The following is a 25,103-nucleotide window of genomic DNA, read 5'->3' on the forward strand; positions in this document are numbered from 1 at the left end:
AACCTGTTATCTTACTAAGATTCCCTTATTTTAAAATAAAATTTATGGAGATGTCATGTTTTTGCCACGTGAATGTGAATGTGAATGTGTATGCGTAGGCTAAAAATAAAAGAGCTTAAAAAACAGACTCTGCTCCTGCTGGTCCAAGACGCCTGCGCCCCTTCCCACCTTTCCCCATGCATCGGATTGCTTGACTCTTCTCCCTCTCTTCACAGTGGACAGAGACAGAGAGGGAGAGAGAAATTATGCAATTGAAGCCCTTCAACTCCTTGAGCATCGCGTTCATGATGGGTGGCGCATTCTTGATCCTTTTCCTCTGTAGCTTCCTCGAATTCCCTTCTATATCAACCTCAATCCAACCCATGAAAGATCCCAATCTCTCTCTATCTCTAACCAAGTCCACGCCTGACCCATTTACCAATTTGATCAGTGCCTTCAAGAAATGGGACTCTCAAGTGGGTTGTGCCCATTTCAGAGGCAAGCATCATGAGGCGTTACTTCAAAGCCAAAATCAAAATGGTTCTTCTTCTTCTCTGCAACAAGTTCAACTTGGCATTGAATCTGAGTGTAGGAAGCCCAAGGTTGAGCATATCAGCGTCATGGTCAAAGGGTGGACTTGGATTCCTGATAATTTGGATAATTTGTATTCGTGCCCCTGTGGGTTGAGCTGTTTGTGGACTAAATCTTCCGTTCTTGCTGACAAGCCTGATGCCTTACTGTTTGAGACTACTACGCCTCCGCTTCAGGTACCTCCATTTTTTCAGGCTCCTACTGTCATTTTTGTTGTTGAAGATTTCAGCTATAAGGGTTTTTCCACAAGTTGCAAATATACAGATCTGTGTGTCTCCTATTTGATTACATTTGTTTATTTATTTATTTATAATTCATCAGGGTTAGCTAGTTTTCGTTCAGATCATGAGAAAATTTTCCCCTTTAGGAAGTTGCCTCTTTGAGGCATATTATCAAACATTCTGGGGGCAACTCTTAATGAACAAACCAGCAATCAAAGAGCAAGCACCTCAGTCCCTTTTTTCTGTGTCGGGGTTATGGGAGGGAAGTGCCAAGGGTTAGAGTCAAAGCAAATCAATAGCTATATGTGTATTCAGGTGCTTGTAAACCATGTCTTTACGTTACTACTTCCCATGTGGATATTTTCCATGGTGAATAAACAAACATGGATTTAAAGCTACTTGCTTCTTTTACTTGCAATGGAAAAATTACACCACCATTTTCAACCTAACTCCACAATGGTTCTTCGGCTAATCTCGCAGAAAAGAATAATTGCATACAAATAATCCAATGTTAAGAGGCATCCCACATACATGCTTGAGCTTTGGAACTAGCTTTTGCCTCCTTTTACTGTTGCTGCCAACTCTGTCCCCAATTACAGTCGCATTTTGCATTCAGTTCCTTCAATGATACATCTAACTTGTTAGTTAACTCCCCAGAGTTCTTTTGGCATATATTAAGTTGAAAAAATAAGGATTGCATAAATTGAGGCTCACCTTTCTTTATAAAATTGTTTCCTTATCTCACTGAAACAGGTAAGAAGAAAAAATGATACATCAAACTCATAATTTCAAGGGAAGCTCACGCCTTACCTCACCATGGCAGACTCATAGTATTTCTCTTTATATATTTCTTGAGTTTTGAATTGTATGCTACTCCAGATTTGAGTTATATTTGCTAATTAGCATGCAAATGACTTTGAATTGATCTTTCTTGTTAACATATATGAAACATATTTGTCCACATTTCAACTAACTAACTTAGCTAAGGTGGTCGAGACCGTAGGGTTTCAATAAGCTTAATTTTAACAACCCAAAAAATGAAAAGAGGAAATAAGGGGAAGAATATTTGACTTGTGTATTATGTTTACCTTATTAGTTCATAGAAAGTACAAGAAAGAAAGTGGAATTCAGAATTTGAGATAAATTTAAGTGGACATAAGAAAATGATGGTAGTGGTGTTGACATGTATATGATAGGGGTGTTTGTGGTGGGGTGGAGGTGATTCTGGCACCAAAGGCTTAAGATATGGGTGGTACCTCTGATAAGGTACTACTGGTTTTCCCACAAACAAGAGAGAGTTAATGGCTATGATTGTTGTTTATAATTGGCATCATAGTTATCATTATCTCCATTTAAGAGAAAAGTTGCAATAAGCCCATGGTTTTAATGTACTGGATTCTTACATGTACATACCTCTTTTGATCATTGTATGGACTACACAGTTTTTATTGATTTCCCTGGACAAACTATCAGTAGATGTCTGTTTTTATTCCCATTTGTAATGATATCTCCTTGCAAAAGAAAATAAAAATTCCCTTTGTACTAATAATCAATATCTGCTCAACATTAGCTGCACTTTTCTTAACATATCCTCAAGTTAGGAAGTTGTTTCTTAATTGCTGGTGGCAAAGCAAGGAAAATGAAGTGATGAGGCTGTATGGACGACAGTGTGTGGGTGAGCCATGGTTGTTGAGCTTAGTGTAGGTGGATGTGCTTTAGCCATCTGTTGTAACAATTTCTAGGACTTCCAAATTCAAAATCTATTTGAAGGGGATCCTCATGATAGTATCGGTTATTAGCTAAGGAGTTAATCAACTTAACATCACAAGATAGGTAATGGAGCTGTACCTCTTTGATTAGGTTGTGTTAAACTTAGTCCTCCTTTTATATACTTGCAGTTACATTATGTAAAATCTTTCGAGTGCTTGTGGCAGCAGTTCTTAATGACAATCTCCTATCACTTGTGACTGTACAATATAGATAACAGCAGCTTCTTAAACTTTTAGGACATGAAGGGTCTTTGAGTCCGTAAACCTTTTACCACTGTTCTCCTTGTTTAATGTACTAGAAAAAGTAGGTTTCTCCTCTTTGCTGCTGAAGACTAGGTATTCTGCATACAATAGAAGACTAGGAACAATGAGAATCTACCTTAGGGACAGGTCAAACAGAGGGCTTGTTTGTGGCACTGGAGAATCTTCTCTCTTGTTTCTTGTGTCACTGAACCTCTCTGCAACTCTAATAGGGGATTGCAGGCCAAACCTTCTCCATATGAAAAAAGGGATACTGCAGCAAATAAGGAGTTTTTAGTTAAGCATGCCTGGGTTAGAGTAGATGAGTAATATTTTATAAAACTAAAGGATTGCCTTGTTTCTTTTTCTTATCATCAATTCTTCAACATTTCAACTCGCTATATACTTGTATGTGTCTTGCTATGGACATTTGCCCAAATGACCAATTTCAACCATCCATTTATGTGGGGCCCACACAGTCCTACCCATTTATGCAAGCCTGAACAATTGAAATATTTCGATCCCGAACATTTCCCTATACGTTATATATAATATTTGATTGAAAGATATTTGGGTCATTAATAGTTAATGTGCTTTGATCATATCGTTGATACTGTTGAGGAAAGCTTGTTTTATTTTCATGTGTGTCTGAGGAGGGAAGAAAGCTGTGTTATGAAATTGTTTTGTGATGGCAACCTTTTGGTTTATTTTGTAGAGTTGAATGACAAAGCCTTTGAACAGTAAGTGGTAGTTTGGGGCTGGGATTATTTGAGGCGTGGAGCTCAACTTTGGACATTTTTGTGGGCATTTCAAATGATATTGACTTTCAACCCTAAACCCTAAAATGGTATTCAGTGTTGTTTCTTGTTTTAGGGGCATAGTTTCCACCAGCAATGTAAATAAGAACTTGGATATTTATGAAATACTTTGTAGTTCGTATCCCAAAAAACAAAATGATTGAAGGAGAGTATGAGACTTTTGTCTCTGTGTGTGTGTACAATTACTGTGAAAACCTGTAATTTAGATCTGTATATATATATATATATATATATATGATAATATTAAGGTAACATTCAAAGAAAATAAATTAAATATATTTTGAATTGTGTTAGGTTCTCATGTATATTTGTTATCTGAAAATTATCTATGCACATAGTCCAGGTGTCTTATTTTCTAGGTCTACTTCATTGCCCTTTTGTTTTTGCGTTTTGTTAGAGAAACACTGGAGATCCACTTCGTGCGTACATGGATCTTGAGGCTGGCAGGAAGAAATCTGGCTTTGAGGATCTATTTATTGGTTATCATGCCAAAGATGATGTGCAGTGCACCTATGCTGGTGCACTCTTTCACAATGGTCGGAATTATCACGTGTCTTCATATAAGCACAATGTAAGTGTTTGACTCTCTGTTCTTTCTAGGTTATTTTCATAACTTTCACTCATTTCTGTTTCTTTTTTCGCAACATTAGTTATATGACAGTATCTGTGATTCTGTTTGAAGGACACACTTGTTTATTGGTCATCATCGCGTTGTCTGCCTCAAAGAAATAAGCTTGCCTATAAGCTTCTCAGCTTACTACCTCACCATTCGTTTGGAAAGTGCTTGAACAATGTTGGTGGCTTGGACATGGCTCTTTCGTTCTACCCTGAGTGTGCCAGTGATACTAGTGTCAGTCAGAAATGGTGGGACCATTTACATTGTGCTATGTCTCACTATAAGTTTGTTTTAGCTATCGAAAACACAATGACAGAGAGTTATGTGACGGAGAAGCTATTTTATGCTCTAGATTCTGGTGCAGTTCCAATCTATTTTGGTGCCCCTAATGTCTGGGACTTCGTCCCTCCTCATTCAATAATTGACGGCACTAAATTTAGCAACTTGGAGGAATTGGCTTCTTATGTGAAAGCCCTTGCCAATGACCCAGTTGCCTATGCCGAGTACCATGGATGGAGAAGATGCGGCGTAATGGCGAATTACGTAAAAACCCGTGCATTGAGCCTTGACACATTACCATGCAGACTCTGTGAAGCTGTTAGCAGAAAAGGTGGGAGAAATGCAAGAGGCAAGTGAAATTTTGGCCTTCTGTCTCATTTGAATGATTTACTGCTAGTGCTCATAGTGATTCTGGGATTTTTATTATGCAACTTTTATGATTATGTGTAAATTGTATACAAGTGACACTGACATGTGTTAAAATACAAATCTGCAGTTGTATATCTGAAGAGATCCAAAATTTAACTCAAGACTTTTTTTTCTTACAATTTTAACATTCCCATTAGTTAGGCTTCCAAAAAGAGGGCAAAGATTAAAGAACAAACGAGGTCAAAAGACCAACCAAGAACACACAAACCGGACAGTCCATCCCATTAGACACCCCAAGCTAACAAAAAACACATAACCTTATAGCAACTAGCTAAAGGGAAAATTTCATTCCTCAACAAGGCGTTGGCATGAGAGGTTAAATCCTATAGAGCGAAGCCTACTTCTAACAGAATTCAAAAACAACTTGAGTGTTATAGCAGAGGGCAAGAAGAGTTTCTGAAAATCATACAATTTCTTTCCTTCCAAATGTAGTAGACATAGGGAGCAAGATAGAGTCGCTTGACAATGGATCTCGCCGATTTGCCACTCCAAGAAGATGAGGACCAAGGAATTAACAGATGCTGAGATTGAGGAATGACCACCACACTACACTTACACATAAACTAACTCCAAATAGCTTCAGAGTAGGAACACTCAAGGAAAAGATGATCAATGGACTAGGGGGACCAAGCTGCAAATTTTTGAAGTGTTGATAAGTTCCCCTTAATGGCCATCTTCAAAATAAAACTCATTTTAGGCATGTTCTCATTAAACCAAAGCAAGGAATTCCAAGATACCATTAGGTAATGAACCCGGAGAAAATCCCAAGCAAAAGCAGCAGAAAAAAACCATTTGACGCAAGTACCCATCGAACCACATCCATATTTGAATTAGGCTAGATATAGTCTCCTTAGAGCAACACGAAGACAAAGGACCAAAGGAATGCCAGTTATCATGCCATAAAGATGTATTTTGCACAATGCACGAAAGCGCCAGAAATACGAAGCGCTAATAAGTCCAGCGTCACTAAAATGTGAAAAGGAGCAAAGTAAGATGTTGCTGCCTCGAGAAGGCGAGAACCATCGGAGTTTATTTTATTATTATTTTTAATAACATTTTGGCACAAATTGTTAAATACAGATCTCTGCGTCCATGACATCTTTGGGTTGGGGCGGCCTTGGGAGGCTGTGGTGGCTGTTAGTTACAGGGTATGGTGGCTAGCTGGGGTTGGGTGGGGGCTGTTGGTGAGTGTTGGCTGATTGGGGAGGGGATGCAAGTTTGGACCAAAATACCCATATGAATAGATAATTGAAGTTAGAAATAATTTGACAGAAATCAAATTAGGATTGTTCTTCGATTTGCTACAATTATGAAACTATAATGAAAAAATTGATGAAATTAAAACTATAAGGTCAAAAGTGGTTGAAGTGTCAAACTTTGGGAACCAAAAATGACTTTTGGCCTTATTTTAATAATGGTGTGTACTTGATTATAATCTCTTTTCTAATTGTGCCAACACTACCAGAATTAGTTAACTATTTTTTCTCGGGGCAAGTGAGACACGTATGTGTGAAAAATGGGGTAAAGTGAAACAAAATGAGTTTCAGGGGGCAAAGTGAGACTCAAATAGACTTTGAGGGGTATATACAAAAAGCATATATATATACACACACACAAATAAAACATTTATTTGCGGGACACTCTTGTAGGGCCCACCATACATTGTTTTTTAATGATTCGAATCGTTTATGTTTTATATATTCCCTCAAAGATTATATCTACAAAAAATCACTTGAATCCGAAACCATTTGACCACTCAATTAGATTATTATTATTTTAGTGTTTTCTTGAAACATCGTGTTCATCTATTTTGTTGCTAGCAACTAGATGCCTGAATGATTTTCAATTTTTTATAAGGATGATCTATGAATAAAAACTTGAAAAATAGACAGTTGCATTGTTATAAAAAAATAAAAAATAAAAAATGGTACGGTACCCTAAAAGATGTTCCTCAAATTTGAGGGAACTCTCAATAGAAGGGGATTGTATATATATATATTAATTACGAAAGGTTTGTGGAGAAATTAGTAATTCCATATTTGAAGGATTGATTGAGTGAAATCTAAATAATGCAATAAAAAAAAAACTAAAAGAAAAAGAATAGAAAAAAAAAAAACACAAAGTCAGTTGTTTAAGATGATATGTTCCCCCTCTTGCACTCAAATTTTTTTATTTTTTATTTATTCATTAGTCTCTTGCACCTGAGTTCGATCCCTCTTCTTACATTATAGTAACTAGCCTCTCCGCATGCGAGAGGCTTTTTTTTAAAATTTAATTTAAAATTTTAAAAAATAATGGGTAGTTGTGTTCCATAAAAATAAGATCCATTATCTGAATTTTCTTTTAATTTTAATTTTTTTAAAGTATAAAAAAGTTTAAATTTACCATATTATCTTCATTTAACTGAGCATTTTCGATATTTTGAATGTTTTATTATTCTCTGTTTTTTGTTTTATATATATAGATTTAAAATATCACCAACATAAAAAAGAAAAGAAAAAGGAAAAGCGAGGTAAATATGTAAATATTGGGTGAAGTCAGAATGGAAAGAAAAAACAAGTTGGAGAAGAAAGACGGAGAAAAAGAAAGAAAGAAATACAATGATGCGGATGGGCGAAAGAGTGTCGTGGTGTTGGGCGCTGATAGTATTATTGGCACTAGATTGTAGTTGTGTTGTGTATTCTTCGTCGTCGTCGTCGTCGTCTTGGGCTGTAGATGGGAAGGTGTTGGAGCTGGACGACTCCAACTTCGATTCGGCCATTTCGGCCCTGGACTTGGTCTTGGTTGATTTCTACGCCCCATGGTGCGGCCACTGCAAGCGCCTCTCTCCTCAGGTCTCTCTCTTTGGCTTTTCTGTGTAGAATTTTCAACAATCATTTAAGATCAATCCATCCATCCATCCATCCGTTCATGTTAATTAGTTTTTTTCCGGTTGAAATCCATTTTATTTTGATAATTAAAAACAACTCTTGATCTGAACATTACCAACAGCCAACCCACTATTTTTATTTATTTATTTATTTTTAATGCAAGCAATTACCAAGGTAATTCGAATATGAGACTACTGCACTGCAAGTCAATGCCCTTTGTCACTGGGCTAGACCTCGTCGGCCCCAACCCACTAATTTTGTTGCATCTTTTGTTTTCTTATTTAATTTTTGGTATTTTGTAGTTGGATGAAGCTGCCCCCTTGCTTGCTGGCTTGAAACAGCCAATAGTGATAGCAAAACTTAATGCTGACAAGTTTACCTCTCTAGCTCGAAAATATGAAATTGAGTATGATCTTTTTTTCCCCCCTTAGATTACAGTATTTCCATTTCCAGTTGAATATTGTTGATTTTTGTTTGTTTTGATATAGTGCATATCCTACCCTGAAGCTCTTTATGCATGGCGTCCCCATAGAATATAATGGACCCAGGAAAGCAGATGCGCTTGTTCGTTATCTGAAAAAGTTTGCGGCTCCTGATGTTTCTATACTTGATTCAGACTCTGCTATTAGCGACTTTGTCCAAGCAGCTGGAACTTACTTTCCTATATACATTGGTTTTGGCTTGAATGAGTCATTGATATCAAAGTTAGCTATAAAGTACAAAAAGAAGGCCTGGTTTTCAGTTGCAAAGGATTTCTCTGAGGATGTAATGGTATTGTATGATTTTGACAAAATTCCTGCTTTGGCATCGCTTCATCCAACTTACAATGAGCACAACATCTTCTATGGCCCCTATGAAGGTTAGTTGGGTTTGGTTTATCTGCCCTAGTTCACCACTAAATACATCATAGTGTGTATTTAGTACATTTTAGTTAATGTGGCCTTTCTCGAGTCAAAATGACACATCACGTTGCATATTTACGGGTTGGTGTTGGACATCTCATTTCCTTGATTTCTTCAACTTGCATTGCTTATAGGATCCGTCTTTTCGTAAGAAAGCATTTATTTAGAGGTAAAGTCATTGATGCAGTTGAGAGGCATTTAGGAGAGTGCTTTTCATGCCATCTCGTTTGCATACTATTGTTGCATTCTGACTTTTATGCTTGAAATGTGCACAAAAGCCCAATTTTTGTGAAGTCCTTTGAAATAAAAATAAGGGATGCAGTTTCTTTTTAAAAATCACAGAGGTAAGGTGACTAATATTATTTCCCACTCCTCAGAGAGTTGATTATAATTTTGTTTAATGTTTTTATTTTGCCTCAATGATCTATTATAAATATTGCTTCTTGTTGTGAAATGCATTAGAATCGATTATCTTTTTGTATGCCTGCTTTATTTATTTTTAGTAGAAGTGAACCTATTTGCTTATGCTTGTTCTTCATAATGGACTGAGCTTTATGGTGCATGCTCAGCTATGAGATGATAGTTATCAGTCTTTTAAGAGTTAGAGACATGGTGAGTTTGAAGTTGTTGCCCCTGAATCATAGATCTTATCCAAATTCAAGCTGACCTTGACTGTAACGATAATCAACTGTACTGACCTTAATGACCATAGTAATCAAACATAATCTTTAGATGTCTTACTGTTTATCGGATGACACAATTTCTTGTGGTTGGAATAAGAACTCTGCATTTCAACAAGTTATAAAATCCATTCTTTATTTTCTTCTATAATGAGTAAATTTTTCATTTTTTTGTGCTTTACCTAGTTTTTTTGAAAATGCAGAGGAGTTTTTGGAAGAGTTTATAAGACACAGTTTGTTCCCTTTGGCCATGCCCATAAATTATGAGACATTAAAATTGTTGAGCGATGATGAAAGGAAAATTGTTTTGACAATTGTGGAGGATGAGGATGAAGAGAAATCAAAGAAACTGATCAAGATTTTGAAATCAGCTGCATCTGCAAATCGGGATTTTGTCTTTGGTTATGTTGGGATCAAACAGTGGGAAGACTTTGCTGATACATTTGGAGCCAACAAGAAGACAAGACTTCCAAAAATGGTTGTTTGGGATCGAATGGAGGAGTACTTTACTGTAAGTGATTGGTTATTAGAAATTCGGATTTCTTTTAGATTTCCATGATAAATTTAGCTTTGAAAATGGTATATGGTTGATTGTTTTTTATTTTTATTTGTTCTGGTGATTATATGTTTCGTAACTTAGAGTGAAATAGGTTGTGACTGTGGCACACCATGACATTCGTTATCTAGTTTAATTTCTATTGGAAAAGAAACTGTTATTTATAAGGCATGTATCCTTGCCTAGATCAATTCGTTTACCATGCAGGTGAATAAACTGAGAAAGCAGTAAAATAATTAAGCGAGCTAGAGATAAGAAGATGAAGAGCATACCATCAAGGAGACACGGAAAAAGAGAATGTCAGCAAAGAGGTTGCTTTGTCTGTGCCTTCCAAATTTGGGTTTGCTTCCACATTAGAAACGAGGTTGTTCACTGACCTGTGTAGAGACAATGGATGACTTATGAAATGCACACAGTTACTATCATAGTAGCTGCCAGCACGTATGATTTAGATCATCTCTGATGACCTGTAGAGCCTTTCCCTTCTTTTCTTACCTGTGAGCTTGAGTATCATACATTACTAATAGGAAAAACTGAGATGGGAGCTATAGCTTTATAATGTTTGACCCACAAGCATGGGATCATATGGGATATAAGTAATACCTTTAAAAACAAATTTCTTTTGTGGCTAGGTCAACTTGTGAGGGGTGCCGGCTGGGTTTGAACCTGTGCTGGGCCCAACCAGTCATCGATACATCACCAAACTAATCCTCTAGGGATCATGATATAGGTTACTCAATTGTTCAGTTGCCTCTCAAGTTACCTAAAAGAATGCAGTAACAAAGATGTAGACATGTTTGTATCTGTAGCCAAATTCATTTGTAATTTTTTCAGGTCACCTGATAATATTCATGTTACGTTTGCCACTTGAAGATTTCCTTGTTTTTCTTACTTCACTTGTATTTTTGACACTTTTGCATGATAGAAATTCAAAACAGTTGACATTATTTTGTAAAATAGGTGAATGGTTCAGAAAGCATTGATGAGGAAGATCAGGCATCTCAAGTCTCACAGTTCCTGGAAGGATATAAGGAAGGAAGAATAATAAAGGAAAGAATTGGTGGTCTATCGTTTATGGGCTTTATGTCTTCATTTATTGGGATTGGAACTGTATACATAATTGGTTTTGTGGTTGTGGTAATGATGCTTATTAGATCAATCAATAAAGGAGATGATGAACATCCTGCGGTCGCTACTGGCGACCAGATTGATCATGCTAGCAGTGAGGCCGAAAGCAGAGAGCATAAATCTGGAGAAAAGGAAGATTAGAGTTGGCCTTCCGGACTTCTAACCAGATCTCATAGGAGTATACTTCCAAAAGAAACGAGAGTGATTTATTGAATGCAACTTTGCAGTGTGCTGAAAACATGGATGGATTTGTAGAGAATGATGAATTCGTTGTCACTATTATGTGTACCCCTTAGAGATTTTCAGCTTAAATTTCAGCTTTTGTGTTAATATTACCTTGGTTAAATTCTATAAGCAGTACTCTCTTGTTTTCTTGTGTGAATTTGAAGAGCACAAATTTATTTTTATTATTTACACTCGGCGTTCTTTGACTGGTCATTGCGTCGGTTCTATAATGTTGCAATAGAACCGGCAACACCACATTGGAGCCCTGACTAATTCATTTGAAGGCGTAGTCTCTCATCTGCCATTTTCTTCTGTCTTCCCGCTCAACTGCTCAGCTCCTCTCAATCTAAACTTAGGCAACTATAGTGACGAATCTAAGAACTTTTTAAAGGTGGTTGACATGTTTAATAAACAATACCCTTAAAAATTCAAGATATTATGAAATAAAAATATCATTACAACCCAGAATTGTCCACTGCAAATAAATATTGTGATGATAATTTTATCGCTATATTTTTCATAAATGAGACGTGTTATTGATCTCAAGGCAATACATAACCTTTTAGGTCCTGTTTGGTTTCCTATGTTTGGTAAGTCCAGACATGAGAAATCGTTGTTCCATACTGAAATGAGGAAAGTGAAGCCATCCTCTCAACTTGGGTTTTGTTTTCCCTCATCATAGGAAAGTTTGGGAAAATGAGCCAATATTAAATAAACATTTTTCATGACCATTTTGTCCTCATTAACAATTTAGAATTACAATATATGTAACACCCCGACCCCAAATTTATCCAATGTTTTAATTTATTTAAGTGGAATTGAGAAATTACCCGTGGGATAGGGGTATTTTAGTCATTTTCTTATCCTGAAGGACTTTGGGAATTCCGGTTGTACCGTTGCGTAGAGCACGGTGAGATGAGTCCGTAGACACGTAGTGGGCTCGAATCGGAGTTGTAACGAGAGAGATATGATCAAATGAAGCTCAGTGGCATAATCGTAAATATTTGGAAAATGGATTTTTGGTTAAAAGACGAAATTGCCCCTGTCTCTCTCTCTCTCTCTCTCTCTCTCTCTCTCTCTCTCTCTCTCTCTCTCTCTCTCTCTCTCTCTCTCTCTCTCTCGCGCGACGGCCAAATGGCCACGCTTTAATGCCGCTCTCGTCCGACCACCAAAGTCGACGGGCCGTACCAAAATGATCGGCCGCCGGCCCTCTTCCTACCCCAGCCGGTCTCGCCGCCAGCCGCCGGGATTTCGCCGGAAAATCGAAGAAAACAGCCGGTTTGCCGCCAAACCCGCTTCGTTCTCCGTCGTTCGCCACCGATTCCGGCAAGTGAGGTATGGTTTCACCTATTTTCCGAGCTCTAGCTGATGGTTGGGTAGGATTTCATAAATTTTGAGGCTAAGTAGCTCGATCTACGATTGAAATTTGGCCGGTTTTGCGATCGCGATTCCGCCACTTCCTGGCCAGTTTTTGGGGTATGTCCAAGAATAAAAGTGACTCCAAATTAGGTGTATTACCTAGGGTAGGAGTCTTGGCTCACGATTTGGAAGTTTTCCGGCCATGGGTATCGCTTTGGACACCCACACGCCGGCATGTGGCGGTGCGTGGGCAGAGCGAGGGGCATTTTTGTCCCACTGTGATCCTCTCGATGTCACGAGCACGTAGGTGTGCTCGGATCTCATTTTGGATACCGTTAGAGTTCCAAACGGATATCGCATATCGCGTATTTTCCGGGTTCGCTAGGTTTGGACTGTTGGATGGTCCTGAAGTTATGATATGTTGATCTAGGTATTATCAGGATCATGTAGGATTCGACGAATCGTAAAATGGAGTCCCGGATACTCCAGAAATTCCAACCCTAGGGTTAGGGTTTTAGTGACCGTCCGATCGTGCGATCGTGAGCGATCCGACCGTCCGATCTGAACCAAACTTGCAGGACATGTGTCCTAGAGCCTGTAGAACTTATAGGAACTTTCGGATCGGAATTTGGAGGTCATGGGCCCCGCGGGCCTGTTTGACCAAGTTTGGGTAGTTTGACCCTGGGTTGACCGCTAGACTTTTGTTGTAGTTCTACCATCCCAGGATGGTTAGAATGACCTTAGTGATAGGTCTTGAGCGTTGTTGAGTTAAATGGATATTGTGGGTTTAGGATATAAATTGGTGAATTTAAATGGGGGAGTTTATGGAATGCTTTATGGGTTGAGGTTTATATAAGATTAGAAATTATATATTATCTATTTAATTGTGTGGATGTATAAAAGTAAATAAAACGATTGAATGTTAGCTTACAGTGCTATACGCACTACCCCACGTACCCCCTCTATATTGTGATCATATTGAGGCCTTTAAACCCGTAGGGCTGGTGAGACTGTAGCTGGCCCAGGTGTGAGGTCGCACGCGCCTTTGGATTAGCCGCGTGTTGATGCACTCTACACGTGGGCGGTGCATCCCGGCGTATGAGGAGATATGATTGTGTGAGGGCTGGTGAGAATGTAGCCAGGCCCAGTGTGAGGTCGCACGCGCCTTTGGATTAGCCGGCGTGTTGATGCACCTCATACGTGGCTGGGTGCGTCCCCACGTATAAGGGAGATATGATTGTGTGAGGGCTGGTGAGAATGTAGCCAGCCCGGTGAGGTCGCACGCATCTTGGATTAGCGGTGTGTTGATAGACCCCATACGAGGCCGGGTGCGTCCCGTCGTTTGAGGGGATTATGTGATATGTTGATGAGTTCTCATGTGTCGTAGGTTTATCCGGCATACGGATAGGTCCCATACGTAATTTTGGATGTTCCGGCGTATGAGGAGATATTATGATTGTGTTTGATGTGTTGTGATGGATTAATCCTAGAATGTATGAAATTGTATGGCGGTAATGGTTTATTTGATATTAAAAGTCAGGATAGATACGAAAGAGCTACGTGTGGCTTGATCCCTTAGTAGGGTACGTAGGCAGCCTGAGTTACTAGGTGCAGCCACAGATTAGACCCCACTTAGGTGGTCTTATTGGGATCGGTTTGGACCTCGTTGTTGGTCCCAAAACTTGGTTGAATTGAGGCTTGTCATGGGGACTAAGTAAGTGAAGGTGTGCGTAAATAGATTTTGAATTTGTTATATGCATGATTGACGCATTAAGTTATTGTAAAAACATTGTGGGTAGTTCTGCTAAAATCATTTGAAGGCCGGAGGCCATTTGTGTAAATTGCATGAGATTTTATTATGCGTCTGCTGGTTGGGTTATAAAATGTGTTTTATGCAGGTGGAAATTTTGGGGAAATGTTCAATTCTAGGAGACTTCGCCAAATTTCGCAGAAAATCGTGCCCTTAATCCTCTCAGTAAACGAGGACATAGATTTAAGGAGGAACAGCGTGGGTGTGATGCGGGTTCTCCAGAGTGGTAAATCGCCTCGGTTCCGGAAATTCGGGACGAGTTCTGTCAATATATCATTAAATGCATTCTTTTTTTTATTAAATTTAATATGGGTATAATTGAAAATTTATACAAACTTTGTTTTCCATTCATACTCAGAACAAACATGGGAAATGAAATAAAGTGATATCTTCTGGTTACTTTCCCAACATTACCAAACGTGGAAAAAGAATCTTCCATTTCCCATCCCTTGGGAAATGATATGGAAAATAATTTCCCCTCAAATTCATTTCATGAACCAAACGTGGCTGGTGTATCATCTAATACACATGAGACATGTGAAAATAATTTTTTTTTTATCCTATGTGTATTGGACAATATTACCATATGTTTTGTGTATTGGATGGTACATTAACCACGTGGTATACCTGCAACATGCAAAAGTTACTCCAAAAACAGGGAGATTCACTATTATACCTAATATAGGGGCCAAAATTATAAAAATGCCCTATATAAAATGGACTTTACAAACACACTCAAAGCCTATGTATAACATAACAAAGAGGCATTTAATTTCTTATAATATATTATTAGTATTAAGAATGGGTATATGATTAAATATCTCATAATAAAATCTCTCTTCATAAGAAGAAAGAAAGTGTATATGAAAAAACTTTATAAAATTAAGTTCTTTTTGGAAGGAGAAAGAAAAGTGTCCTTGAAAACTTTATAAAACCATTAGAATCATATAGCAGATATCGCACCGTGAAACTGACATCAAATATCAATTAGGAGCAGATAAAAAACCATGGCCCCAATTGGAATAACCATTGGAGAAACCACACCTGTTTCACATAGAAATCTTGCGAGCCCAGGATGCAAGTGGGCTCACATACGTCTTCCTCTTGCTGCAAAAACACCCCATATTGGTCCTCTTAACCATTTTTTTCCCTCTCGTAGGAGCTAAGCATCCTTCCTTATTCGCAATTAATAGAAAAAAAACAAACAAACAAAAAGAAGCACCAGATCAGACTTGACAAAGAAAACGAAGTTTGAAGTATTCTTGATGATAACAAAAGAAGAATTAATTTTCGAAACAAGTTCCGAATAGATACAAGGGCGAAAGGCTCATCTTCCAAATCATACAAATCAAGTTCCGAATGGATATTTCCCTTCATAAGTTTGTCCCATTCTAGATGAACCCCTATCCTCTTAACCATCACAAAATCAACTAGAGGCCTTACAAGATTCGATACGTGGTCACCGCCTTCCAAACGGAGCACATCGTTTGACAAATGTCCCTGCCAAAGAAATCAAGACTGCAATTTCTCTCTGCTTTCTTTTCCTTCTTCTTCGTATATTCCTCATACTTCTCTGAATATGTTGGTTAACATGGTATCGCTCTCACTTCTCTCTGCTTTCTTTCTTTCAATTTCAATTCTAGGGTTTTCACTCTGCTTCATCATGGCTTCGTCTTCCTCCATCAAGATTGATGGCTTGCTCAAGATGGTTACCATTCGTCTCAGTGACAACAATTTCTTGAAATGGACTCATCAACTCCCCCTCAAAAATCCCCATTTGTTTTCAAATCATACAAATGAGGATCCGATTTATTTTCCATATTTTCCTTCATGACTTTGTCCCATTCTAGATTAACCCGTCTTCTTCACTCTCACAAAATCAACATCATCAGGCCTTACAAGAATGGAGACTCGGTCCCCGCCTTCCAAACGGAGCACATCGTTTGACAATTGTCCCTGCCAAAGATAATCGCTTCGTGTTCACTGGAATCGCTTCAGTTCACCAAATCGTCTTCGTGTTCTTGAGTTCACCGAATCGTCTTCAAGTTCACGAATCGCCTTCGTGTTCTTGATTCATTGAAGATTTTAAGGAGGCAAATGCTATCTTGGTGTGCAAATCAGTTTGTTTGGTAAGATTTCTAACGATAATGCCAATAGGACCTTCAGAATCTTCAAGTTCTGGATAGTCCGAAGAGTAAACGAAGCATATAGTCAACCCTTTTAAATCACGACCCATGATTCTTTGAGGAACTTCAAAGAAGACGATATTGTCCACATCAACGAATTTGAACCACTCAGGAATATCATAAATTCCATTCAAATAAATTCCACCAAATCCGCAAGAAGTCCATCCGCACACCGTAAGCAAGACACTTATAAGTGCTTGTATATGTCATTACATGGGCGCATCTGCAGCTGTGCCTCTGTGTTTGTGTGTGTGTGCGTGTGAGAGAGAGAGAGAGACAGAGAGAGAGAGAGACTCTGTAGGATGCTTGTTCCTAAAATCGGCAGTCAGATTGGTGCAGCCTTCCATATGAATCCTTGTCATGGAGTTTAATGACTTATCCAAGCCTCGAACCTCAGTCAGTTTGAACGAATCACTGAGATACAATTCTCTCATATTCGACATTTTGAAAATCTGAAATTGTTTCCAATTTTGGGCAGCCATTTGCTTCCAGTAACATACAAATTGGTTGGTAACTGGGATTGCACGAAGGTCTCGCAGCCTGCAAGACATAATAACTCTATTAAAGAGTTTAAGCCATGTAACGAAAGGGGTAAAAGATGGAATTTCAAAATTCTCACCAGATAGAGATAAAATTCTCAACTTCTTCAATTTTACTATGGAAGATGGAATTTGTCTGATGGCTGTGTCATCTGCTTCCAAAATTGTCAATGATGCCATGTCCCCTAAGCCATCAGCCAAGTCTTGAAACCATGAACAACCATTCAGTATAAGAGTTTCAATAGACTTGGATTTATAGAAATTCAGTGGGAGATCCTCTAGATCGATGCAGCCTTCAAGATTTACCAAAGAAAGTCTTCCAAGATCCCCGATGGATGAGTGAACCTTATACAAGCGCTCACAACCTTTCAATATCAACTTTTCAAGATTTGGGAATTTTGAAAAGTCTGGTGATTTTGTTATGTGATCATCATCTTCGACATGAATGATGTCATCATCATTGACCAGATTTTGAGATGGGCGTCGTTCATAAGCACAAAGATGGTAATCAATCATATTTTCGTTCATAAATTTGTCCCATACCAGACTAACACCTGTTTTCTTCACCTTCACCCAATACTCCATTATTTCAATCAAGACTTTGTCACCGTCTTTCAATTTGAGCTCGTTATTTGATAACTGTCCCTGCCAAAGATAATAAACCTTAGATCCACAAACGGGTATGATCCTGGCTTCAAGCTCGGTACCCTTGGTCATGTTTTTAATGCTAATGCAAACATTGTCGTATATGTTTGAAGAGCAAACGAAGGACAAAGTTAACCCTTTCAAAATACGGCCAACACTTGGAGGCACAGTGAAATACACAATATCATTGTCATGGACAGAGTCGAACCAATCAGGAATATCATTTCCACTGAAAGAAATGCCACCATATCCGCAAGAAGTCCATCCCTATACCATGTAGAGCCAAATTTCTATAAGATATACATTCTTATGCATGCATGTGTACAGGTGCGTTGTATGTGATAGAAAGAGAAACATGTATGTGTGTGTTTGAGAGAGAGAGAGAGAGAGAGAGAGAGAGAGAGAGAGAGAGAGAGGAGGATTGACCTGTAGGATGTTCTTCCTAAAATCAGAAGTGAGATTAGTGCAGCCTTCCATATGAATCCTTGTCATTGAGTTTAATGACTTATCCAGGCCTGGAATCTCAGTGAGTTTGCGCGAATGACGTAGATACAATTCTCTTATATTTGACACTTGTGAAAAATCTGGCATTTTTTCCAATGCAATGCAGAAATTTGCTTTTAAGACTTTCAAATTTGTTGGTAAATCTGGGATTGCACGAAGATTTTCGCAAAATTCTAAAGACAAATCTTGAAGCTGTGAAAGACGACTGAGGCTTGGTAGGCTGCCAAAGTTATTGAATGCAAGATCTAAATTTTCTAAGGAAATTAGGCTACCGAGATCCTCAGGGATTTCATCATCAGTCAAACAGCAGTATGTAAGAGCTAATTCTCTTAAAGAGCTTAAACTTTGCAACGAAGGAGGCAAAAGATTTCTTGATAGTGACCCTTCCACATCACATAAAGATACAACTTTCAGTTTCTTCAATTTTAATATGGAAGATGGTATTTGTCTTATGTTTGTCTCATCCGCTTTCAGAGTTGTCAATGATACCATGTCCCCTAAGCCCTCAGCCAACTTTTCAAATCTCCAACAACGATTAAGTAAAAGAGTTTCAATAGACTTGGATTTATAGAAATTCAGTGGGAGATCCTCTAGTGCTCTGCAGCCTTCAAGATTTACCAAAGAAAGTCTTCCAAGATCCCCGATGGATGGGTGAACCTTAGACAAACTCTTACAGTATTTCAATATAAATTCCTCGAGATTTGGGAGTTTTGAAAGGTCTGGTGATTTTGTTAGCTTAGAGGAATGACTGAGATTAAGGATTTTCAAATTCTGATGCAACTGTTACACAAAAACAAAATTAGAATGGAAATTAAAATCCAAAAGGAAGGTCTCTGATACAGAAATTAAACCAAAATGAAGAGAAGGTGAACTATAATATATGTATAGAGCCAGAAGGAAGGAACCAACAACAATTAGGTTGAGATTATTATACCTTGCAATCCTTTCAAACTATTTTGAGTTTGCTATACTTCAGGTCTAAAGCAACTAGTTTTGGTTGCATAGGAAAGTCATCTGGTATGGACTCTAAAGGAAAATAATGCCAGCACAACCATATTAACTTTTTGGGAAAATCTTTGTACTCTCCAGTGAGCTCTACTCCGCTGAGGTGGAGTAACCTCAGTTTTTTCATGCTGGTAAATGCTTGTGCATTGAATCTAGTCAAATCTAGATCCGAATCCAAATGTAGAGCAACTCCTTCAATTTTTTTAGTTCCCTGTTAACAAAAGATACCGAGTTAGAAAAATGATTTACAAACATGAAAAATCCGTGTATGTATTAACCAAAAGGTATAATTAATAGTATTGGACCATGTTACGCCCTATAGTATGAGTTAGAAATCAAAGCACATATTTTTTTTGTTGGTTATGCCTAATTGAGCTTTGATCTTAGTGGATATAATATAAGAAATGGCAATGGGGTCTAGCGAAGTGAAAAATGATCTAAACTTGCAGACTAAGGTCTCGGGTTCAAATTCATATGGCACCTTGACAGTGTGGATTTGTGAGAACCCTCTTTTTACTTTGGAATAGACTATCGCTTGTACTAAACAAACAAAAAATTAAAAATTGACATTTTAATTTATTATAGACGTATGGGATACATATGCTTCTTTTGCATGATGGATTCTAAAACTTTACTTGGAAAGTACTTACAGATTCATCGCTCAATACATCTGTTACGTCTTCACATTTCCACAATCTACTAAATTTTTCACGGTGACCCTGGGCATTTTCATAAACGATCTCTCTTCCCATGTCTCGAAGCAAATCATGCATCATCAGCTTGTTTTCCTCACTAACAGTTACAAGGCACCGTTCAATGAGGACACTGATTCCTATCGGTTGAGCAAAGCCACACCCCTTTAATATTTGTGTTACATAGTCCTTGTCCATTCCTATAAAGAAACAAGATATATCAAGGAATATCTCTCTCTTTTCCTGATCAGGTAGCCAGTCAAAGCTTATTCTGAGTACTTTTTGAATATCTCCATCATGACTTCTTTCCAATTTCTCCAAATGGCTTTCCCACTCCGCTGTGGGTCTTTTAATCAGAAAAGACCCCACAACTTCAAGTGCTAGAGGCAAGCCTTGACAGTAACGAATTACACGTTTTGAGAGGTCAAGGTATTCTTGATCAGGATAATCTCTTTTGAAGGCATGCCAACTAAAGAGCTCTAGAGCTTCTTCCTTACACATTTCTTGAGCCATATATGTGTTATCCACTCCAACTTGCTCTAGCAAATGTTTATCTCTTGTTGTTACAATAATTCTACTTCCAGGACCAAACCAATCACGTTTTCTAGCTAGTGCTTTTAGTTGGTGTAGATCATCTACATCGTCAATTATGACAAGTGCTCTTTTGCAGTGAAGTCTTTCTCTTATCATATCGATCCCTATAGCAGCAGAGCCAACCTTTATGGAGTTCTTGCTTTTCAAGATATCATTTAGAAGTTGTTCTTGCAAACCAACCAGACCATTAATGGGTTGGTGTGCAATTACTTCCCTCACGTTTGCAAGGAAACTCCTACCTTCAAAGCTACCTTCAAATTTGTTATAAATGGCTTTGGCAAGCGTTGTTTTCCCAATGCCTCCCATCCCCCAAATACCAATCATGCGAACAACATCCTTAGAACCTGACTTTTCAATATCAATCATGCGAACAACATTGTTCACCCGAGAAGTAATTCCAACAAGGTGTTCGATGTCTAATTGGTATTTGCTGTACAACTGCTTATTAACCTCCCCAAGAATTTTCTTGATAAACTTTGCTTCATGCCTGACAATTAAACAAAGAAGCAGAACTACGAATCATTCGATGTGGAACAAACTACAAGGTTAAATTGAATCCCTAACTTTATAATTTAGAATCAAGATATAATTAAGAATATTGGGGATTTAACATTATCAAGTAAGAAAGAATGCATAGTTCAAACCAAACCAAACCAAACGAACAAACAAACACCAAAGTTCAAAGTCAAAAAGAAAGAATGCATAGTTAAAACATAGTTGGAAAAACAAAAACAAAAAGGACAGAACATTTTTAAGGAGATGATATAATCCAAGGAACAAGAAATTAGTAATTACCCATTTTTAAGATCTTTCCCACATAAATCTGCAGCTTGAGTGAGAGCATTTCTCCACCGCTGTACCTTTTCTTTCTCATGTTTACCTTCACAGATGCCCGCTTCATGTTTCTCAAATGCTTGTGCAAAACTACCAGTCTGTTTCCGGACATCTGAAGGATCAACATTATAGAACAATGGAATAACCTTTTGCCTCAATCTCTCTCTACACTCCATGATCTTCACCAGCTCATCAAGACACCAACTGGAATCGGCATACCGCTTTGAGAAGACAATTATGGAGATCATGGACCCGTGGATTGCCTGCTCCAGTTGGTTTTTTATAAATTCCGCACTTTCTAGCTCGTTGTCGTCAAGAAAGGCGCGGATTCCGGCATCAGATAATGCGGCGTGGAGGTGGCCTGTGAAGCCCTTGCGTGTGTCTTCACCTCTAAAGCTCAAAAACACTTGGTACTTCCAAGTTCTTGAGGAGGGGGCTTCAATGGATGTCCTGTCACCCATTAATTGGTACTACAGAGAACGCTTGTACGGTGAAGGCTTGAGCCGAAGGAGTTGTTTCGTAGTTATTTTTGCTTGGCAGGGGTCGGTGTGCTGCAGCAGAGATGAATACATTAGCAGAACTACGAATCATTCCATGTGTAACAAACTACAAGGTTAAATTGAATCCATAACTTATTAATTTACAATATTTACTTTTTCAATACTTTTTTCGTTTGCCTATAACGGCTTTCCGATTGAACCCAAAGAAGAACAAGACAAGAACAACCCAATCCCAATAGCAATAAGCTATCTCAAAATAGTTTCCATCCTTTTGTAAGGTTAGCAAGTCATAATTGTAGCAGAAATATAAAAAATAAAAACAGATGTACCTTTCCCTACTCGGTAGTTCCTTGCTGGGTACGTTCGCAGAAGTTGAGAGGGGAAGGGAAGGTCTGGGAGGGTAAAGAAGGGAGGGAATAGGAGGAGGAGAGGGATGGAAAGTCACTGACAACGAAAGAGAACGATGGTTGAAACTTTTATTTTTTTTCTCTAGTTGTGTATATTAGTTTATGGGTTTTAAAATGCAATAAAATATTGCATAACACACCGCATGTATCATGATTCAAGCTGCATGACGAGGACAACAGATCAGATAATAATAGTCATTTGGAGTTGGAGTGGCCCATTTAATTATTAAACCACTTTGTGAGGTTGCTTATTTATAATAATAGTCGTTTGGAGTTGGAGTGTCCCATTTTTCAGGGTTAAATATTTTTTTAGTCATTGAGTTTTATACGAAAATTCAATTTAGTCATTGAGAAAAAATTTAGCCAAATTAGACATTGTATTTCCCAAGTTTACAGTTTATAGACATTCTATTATCTTTCGTTAAATGTAGCTTTTATTTTTATTTTTTCAAGAAGCACTTCGAGTCTTCTTCCTCTAACTATACTTAACGGAAGATAATGAAATATCTCTAAATTGTATACTTTGAAAAACACAATGACCAATTTAGCTAAATTTTGTTCTGAGTGATGAAGTTGAATTTTCATATAAAATCCATTAATAAAAAAGATATTTAACCCATAATAATAAGATTACAACCCGTGCCTCTCCTACCAGGGCTTATCACACATTGGCTAGAAGCATTGACCAATAAATAAATAAAATTGTCAAATATGGCGGCAAAAGGCAAATCTGAGAGAGATCAGCTGTCCCTTTATGGCCTTTTTTTTTAAATTAAAAAAAAAAAGGATCAAGGAAATAAAATAATTAAATCAGAGTTGTTTTTCCCAAAAGTTGCATTGAATAAAATGCAATCCAAAACCCAACGAACGTATTTTTGTCAATATCCAACAACTAGCCTCACCTACTTCACCACACTCTGAATAGGGAAAAGTTTACTTTTGATCCATGTAAGTTGTGGATTTGTCATTCAGTTTCAATTTAATTTAATTTATTTTTTTAATTTTAATTTGGAGTAATTCAAGAGCAAATTTCAATTTTTGTCAAATTCTTCTAGATTCCGTTAAGTTTTGACTACGTGTCCTTTACATGGAGGGGTATTTCAATTCGCTCAAGTCATCTGACTGTAAAACACAAGCTAGAGCTTTTCTCATTCACTTTAAAATGATTTTTGGGGTTTAGGGTTGTATCTTTAGGTTAAAATTTTGGTGAATTGGGAGAAATTTAGCTCAAGTGGATCAAAAGGCCCTTCAATGGAATTGCAAAGAATTTCGACATAAATTGAAATGTGTCCTTAAATTGCTTCGAATTGAAAACTACAAGAACAAATTTGACATAATTAAAAACTACAATGGTAAATTATACAAAATTTGCAGTACTCTTTTGTTTTAATATTGCCTTGGTTAAATTCTATATGCAGTACTCTTTTGTTTTCTTGTGTGAATTTGAAAGAGCACAAATTTATTTTTATTATTTACACTCGGAGTTTTGACTGGTCATTGCGTCGGTTCTATAATGTTGCAATAGAACCGCAACACCACATTGGAGCCCGACTAATTCATTTGAAGGCTAGTCTCTCATTTGCGATTCTCTTCTGTCTTCTCGCTCAACTGCTCAGCTCCTCTCAATCTTAACCATAGTGACGAATCTAAGAACTTTTTCAAGGTGGTTGACATGTTTAATAAACACAGACCAAAAAAAAAGCAAAGACATGTTTAATAAACAATACCCTTAAAAATTCAAGATATTATGAAATAAATATCATTACAACCTAGAATTGTCCACTGCAAATAAATATTGCAATGATAATTTTACCGTGGTCTTTTTCATAAATGAGACATGTTATTGATCTCAAGGCAATACATAACCCTTTAGGCCATGTTTGGTTCATAAGAAATGAGACTTGGGGATGGAAAATTAATTGATTTCCTATATTTTTTAAGTCTAGACATGAGAAATCGTTGTCTGGCCCATAGGAAAGTAGGGGGAAAGTGAAACCATCATCTCAACTTAGGTTTTGTTTTTCCTCAACATGGAAAAGTTTGGGAAAATAAGCCAATATTAAATCAACATTTTTCATGACCATTTTGTCCTCATTAACAATTTAGAATTACAATATATTATTAAATGCATTCTTTTTTTTTATTGATTTAATATGGGTATAATTGAAAACTTATACAAACTTTGTTTTTCATTCTTACTCAATACAAACATGGGAAAGGAAATAAAGCGATATCTTCCGGTTACTTTCCTAACATTACCAAACGTGGAAAAAGAATCTTCCATTTCCTATCCCTTGGGAAATGACATGGAAAATGATTTCCCCTCAAATTCATTTCGTGAACCAAACGGGCCTTAGAGCCTCAAATTAGTATAATAAAATAATAATAGGGGGCGGATCCGTGGCCTAATAGTTTTAATGTTTTTGACACAATAAAACTATATTTTTGACACAATTTTTTAGCCATTAGATTACTCCACTTTTAATGGTTGAAATTAAATCAGACATAACAAATAGTTTTAATATTTTAAATAAACAATCATTAATTTTATTTTCTCTCTCATAAAAATAAAATAAAATAAATTTCTCTCTCCTCTCTTTTTTCTTGGAAACGTAATCTCTTTTCTTGGCAGTATTCTTTTTTACTTGGTACTCTAATCTCTCTTCTTTCTGACGCATACCTCTCTCTTTCTCTCTCTCTCTCTTTCCTGGAACCAAAAAAAACC

The 25,103-nt window shown here is 37.5% G+C and overlaps 2 protein-coding genes and 2 pseudogenes across 4 annotated transcripts; 2 read left to right on the forward strand and 2 right to left on the reverse strand.

Annotated features, from left to right (window-relative positions):
- The first annotated feature begins 116 nt into the window (after nucleotides 1-116).
- FUT13 (fucosyltransferase 13) lies at nucleotides 117-5,043 on the forward strand. Its single transcript, XM_008220688.2, has 3 exons — nucleotides 117-746; nucleotides 4,016-4,189; nucleotides 4,301-5,043. Exons 1-3 carry the CDS (start codon nucleotides 246-248, stop codon nucleotides 4,868-4,870), a joined length of 1,245 nt encoding a protein of 414 aa, XP_008218910.2. The 5' UTR covers nucleotides 117-245; the 3' UTR covers nucleotides 4,871-5,043.
- A 2,413-nt stretch (nucleotides 5,044-7,456) lies between these two features.
- Nucleotides 7,457-11,460, forward strand: PDIL5-2 (PDI-like 5-2). Its single transcript, XM_008220759.3, has 5 exons — nucleotides 7,457-7,776; nucleotides 8,115-8,218; nucleotides 8,301-8,671; nucleotides 9,598-9,905; nucleotides 10,911-11,460. The coding sequence occupies exons 1-5, from the start codon at nucleotides 7,543-7,545 to the stop codon at nucleotides 11,217-11,219; spliced, it is 1,326 nt and encodes a 441-aa protein (XP_008218981.2). The 5' UTR covers nucleotides 7,457-7,542; the 3' UTR covers nucleotides 11,220-11,460.
- Nucleotides 11,461-15,521: 4,061 nt separating this feature from the next.
- Nucleotides 15,522-18,109, reverse strand: LOC148919418 (disease resistance-like protein CSA1; annotated as a pseudogene). The gene is made up of 5 exons (XR_016124457.1): nucleotides 16,953-18,109; nucleotides 16,524-16,844; nucleotides 16,329-16,444; nucleotides 15,695-15,875; nucleotides 15,522-15,579 (listed from the first exon to the last, which is right to left on the reverse strand). The product of XR_016124457.1 is annotated as a disease resistance-like protein CSA1 (transcript).
- On the reverse strand, nucleotides 18,093-22,463 carry LOC148919419 (TMV resistance protein N-like; annotated as a pseudogene). Its single transcript, XR_016123892.1, has 5 exons — nucleotides 22,301-22,463; nucleotides 21,433-22,022; nucleotides 20,002-21,124; nucleotides 19,281-19,562; nucleotides 18,093-19,126 (listed from the first exon to the last, which is right to left on the reverse strand). The product of XR_016123892.1 is annotated as a TMV resistance protein N-like (transcript).
- Between the last annotated feature and the right edge of the window lie 2,640 nt (nucleotides 22,464-25,103).

The sequence above is a fragment of the Prunus mume genome, linkage group LG2 (assembly GCF_029339155.1).
Source record: "Prunus mume cultivar Tortuosa linkage group LG2, ASM2933915v1, whole genome shotgun sequence".
Lineage (NCBI taxonomy): Eukaryota > Viridiplantae > Streptophyta > Magnoliopsida > Rosales > Rosaceae > Prunus > Prunus mume.